The sequence below is a fragment of the Azolla caroliniana genome, unplaced genomic scaffold, assembly GCF_043228905.1.
Source record: "Azolla caroliniana isolate FFs.n. ecotype wild unplaced genomic scaffold, voAzoCaro1.0.p SCAF_10, whole genome shotgun sequence".
Classification (NCBI taxonomy): Eukaryota; Viridiplantae; Streptophyta; class Polypodiopsida; order Salviniales; family Salviniaceae; genus Azolla; species Azolla caroliniana.
Genome location: NW_028230445.1, coordinates 11875994 through 11879992, shown reverse-complemented (window position 1 = coordinate 11879992; position 3999 = coordinate 11875994). Strand labels below are relative to the sequence as shown.

Sequence of the window (3999 nt, the reverse complement as noted above, 5' to 3'; positions counted from 1 at the left end):
GATGTCCACTTGCTCCTTTTTTGTTTTTATTAGTATCTGAAGCGTTTTCTGTATATTTAAATTCTCAGCAGGTTAATATAAAAGGTCTAGCATTGCCATTTGCAGATGCTAGCGTTGATAGTGAGTTTGCTGATGATACAACTCTTTATATTCACGCCTCACAATTTAATTTGGTGCAGGTTCAAAAAGCTGTGGATGACTTCGCAGATGCATCGGGTGCAGTGATCAATTGGGATAAGTCATCAGGTTTTTGGGTGGCTTCGGGAAACCCTCCAGTTAACGCGCCCAGCGCAGGTTTCTCGTGGATTCCGAAAGGACAGTCCATTAGGTATCTAGGATGTAGAGTAGGGTTAGGAATAAAGGTAGATGATATGATTGCGCCCTTATTGGTAAGATTAAGAAATAAGCTAATATATTGGAAGAAGGAAAGGTTATCCTTAGCTGGACGTGTAGTTGTTGCTAATTCTGTGCTTTTATCATCTGTTTGGTATATAGCCTCTACATGGTTGTTTTCTAGGTCCATTATGCTTAGAGTTCCACGTCTAGTACGGAATTTTATTTGGGGAAATGATATGGTACACAATACTATAGCAAAGGTAGCTTGGTCGGTTCTTATACAACCCAAACATAAAGGAGGTTTAGGTTTGATTGATCCTTTCATGCAAAGTAAAGCATTACTTGTTAAACATGTTGTTAGGTGTTTATTGCCTGGACAAGAGTTATGGAAAAAGTTTTGGATGTGTCATTTATATAAATTAAAACCATCGGTTGGTGGTAATTGGCGTGATAGTCTTAGATGGTTCTTTAATTCAGATTTTCCGCTGTCTAAATCGACAGTTGGGTCCTTTAGTTTTTTTAATGGCATTCTAAGGGCATGGGAAAGTATTCGTCGAGCGCTGGTTTTTTTGCCACCAAAAACATATCATCAATTAATGCGTCAGCCGTTGTTATGGAATCCTTTGTTTACTGATGAAGCGGCATGTGTCTTAGGTTTACGACCTAGGTTATCTTGGGCTGCAATGGATAACGGACCAGCTCGTACGGTTGCGGATTGGATTGCTTTCCTGCAGACTTCAGTGCAAGACCAAAAGAGTAGGGTGTCTAATTTCAGAGGGGCAAACATTATGATAACTCAAGTGTCAACGGTGTATCAGGTAACATTACCAACTTTGAGTTTTGGTCATTGTTTGAATTGGTATGGTATGTTTTCGAGATTAAATATACTAATAGGAGCTCGTCTGTATACTCAAAATGGTAGCCTTTACTTTTATGAAGTTTGCGATAATGGTAGGTTGTTGGTAGTGGAGGAGGAGTCTTCAATTGTGTCTTCTGCCAGGCAGCTGCCAGTGAGAGTAATAGCTAGGTTGGGAAAAAAGATATTTATAGATCCTAATCCACTAATTGCTAAGTATTCATCTCATATATGGGTTTTAAATTCTAGACCAATTGTTGATTTGCAGTGGGATCCATTAGATTATGGTTGGAAGTTACCAATGTCTGATAGTACGCAAGAGAAAGTTCTTCCATTTTTTGCATATTCTGTGTCACTGGGTAGGAAGTTTTTGTTAAATGAGATAGAGTCAATTCCGGCAGGAAAAAAATATTGGGAGGAAGGTAATGTCTCATCTACATATATGTTGAAGTTTTGGAAACACCTTTGGTCGCTTAAATGTATGAACAAGGTATTGCACTTTCGATGGTTAATGATTCATTATGCATTGCCAGTAGGAGCTTTATTGAGGGGAACAATACCTGATCGATCATGTGGTAGGTGTGGCTGGGCATATGAGACATTACATCATGCTTTTTGGGAATGTGTTACGGCCAAATGTTTTTGGGCTCGTATTCTTAGGCTTTTAAGTCGTAAGTATAGGGCTACTAAATTCACGTGGGGTACAATCTTTTGGGGTACGTTGGATCAAGAAACTGTTTTTTATCATTATCATAATTCATCATTGACTTTACATGTGAAAAGTTTTCAGGTGTACGTTACGAATAGCTCCTTGCAGGGAGTCAAGTTCTTTTCTAGGTGTTATGTTTGGAACTTTATTTCCTCGTTGGCCTTATGGATTATTTGGAAAGCAAGGTGTTCTAAAATATATAATGATGAAGATACTAATGTTGTGGATCAAGTTAAATCTTTCTGGGAATTATTGGTAAATATAGTTAAAGGTGAATATGATAGCTATAAGGGTTGTGGAAATGGGCCTAACCGGAAAAGAAAGCGACTTAGAAGAGTCTGGTCAACCATTCCTATTTTTTTGGATGCAACAGGGGAAGATGTAAAGTGGAATTATGTTCCACCTCGATGGTTGTTTCCGCCACCAGCGCCATTTATATTGAACACAGCCGTTTAGGATGAGTGCGTGAGGAAAGTGTAAACTGTTTTTGTGTTGTAAATACAGGTTTTCCACGGACATTGGCAACAAGCTAATCGACGAGAGGGCTGATGTGGAAAGAAGGAAGAATGTGTAAGAGAAAAGGATGGGGTATGGTGGCGGGGTCATAGTCGACAATCGTGAGTGGGTGGGGAATTTTTACACTAATTTTTGTTTTTAATACAGGTTTTTCGTCAACAGTGCAAGATGTTAATCGGCAAGAGGGCTGACGTGGACTGAATGAAGAATTTCTTGTTTTGTGATAAGGATGAGGGAAGATGGCGGGGGGGTCGAAGCCGTCTATCATGAGTGAGGAAACTTTGAGATTAACTGTTTTGTTATTGATATAGGTTTTTTCGTGGACATTGGTCATGACGATAATTGGCTAGACGGTTGATGTGGATTGAACGAAGAAATTTTCTGTGTGAAAGTGATAAGGTTGAGTGAAGATGGTGGGGAGGGTGAAGCCGACTATAACGAGTGGGTGAGAAAATGTTTACACTAATTTTGTGTTGATCAATACAGGATATGCGTGGACATTGCCACCGTGTTAATTGGTGAGATGGCTGATGTCGACTATATGAAGAATTTCTGTGTTAAGGATGAGTGAAGATGGTGGGGAGGGTGAAGCCGACTATAACGAGTGGGTGAGGAAATGTTTACATTAATTTTGTGTTGATCAATACAGGATATGCGTGGACATTGCCACCGTGGTATTTGGTGAGATGGCTGATGTCGACTGAATGAAGAATTATTGTGTTAAGGATGAGTGAAGATGGTGGGGAGGGTCGAAGCCAATGTGCAGGAGTGGGTGAGGACATGTTTTAACCTAAGTTTTTGTTGATTATACAGGATATGCGTGGACATTGGAACCAGGTTAATCGGTGAGATGGCTGATGTCGACTAAAGGAAGAAATATTTGTGGTGAGGATGAGTGAAGATGGTGGGGAGGGTCGAAGCCAATCATCACGAGTGGGTGAGGAATTTTTAGACGGATTTTATTCTTAGCGCAGATTTTTGGGGTTTTTGGGCAATGACGTTAATCGGAGACATGACTGATGTGGGTTAAATGAAGAATGGTTGTGATGAGATTATGGTCTAATCAATGTATGGCTGTTCTGAGTTGGTAGAGATTATCATGGTTGCTTCAAAGTGACAGGTGCTGCAGGGACTGTTTTGGTGTTGTGTTTTCAACGGCAACAGCCGAGGAAGGTTCAATCTTGCATGGGAAAAGACAGACAAAGATACAAGAGGTTGGACAGATTTATGAGCTTGGAAAGTCAGCTTGAAGAAGACTACGACCAAGAAGTAGCAGATTACCTCAATGGCTTGATTGGAGAGAGCAGTTTTGTATTACCTAAGTGGTACAAAAGGACATTCACAAGGGAAAATTAAAGGCCAAGGAACGGGAACAGCTATTGGACAACCAGGTGTTGGTGAACAACTTTAGTACATGCGGAACCAAATGCAAACATGGAGTTTTTAGACTACTAGCCATGATTACCACCAAGATATGTATTCACTTGGACCGCAGGAATTTGTTTATAGGTTGAATATGGGTATACTAAAGAGCTTTAGTATATGTGGAATCACATTCAGCCAATGTTGGCTGCAACATGAT

The 3999-nt window shown here is 40.1% G+C and overlaps 1 protein-coding gene across 1 annotated transcript; it reads left to right on the top strand.

The window, feature by feature from the left end:
- Positions 1-293: 293 nt before the first annotated feature.
- On the top strand, positions 294-3687 carry LOC147859046 (uncharacterized). Its single transcript, XM_087325702.1, has 3 exons — positions 294-328; positions 991-3354; positions 3538-3687. Exon 2 carries the CDS (start codon positions 1020-1022, stop codon positions 2355-2357), a length of 1338 nt encoding a protein of 445 aa, XP_087181828.1. The 5' UTR covers positions 294-328; positions 991-1019; the 3' UTR covers positions 2358-3354; positions 3538-3687.
- The last annotated feature ends 312 nt before the right edge of the window (positions 3688-3999 follow it).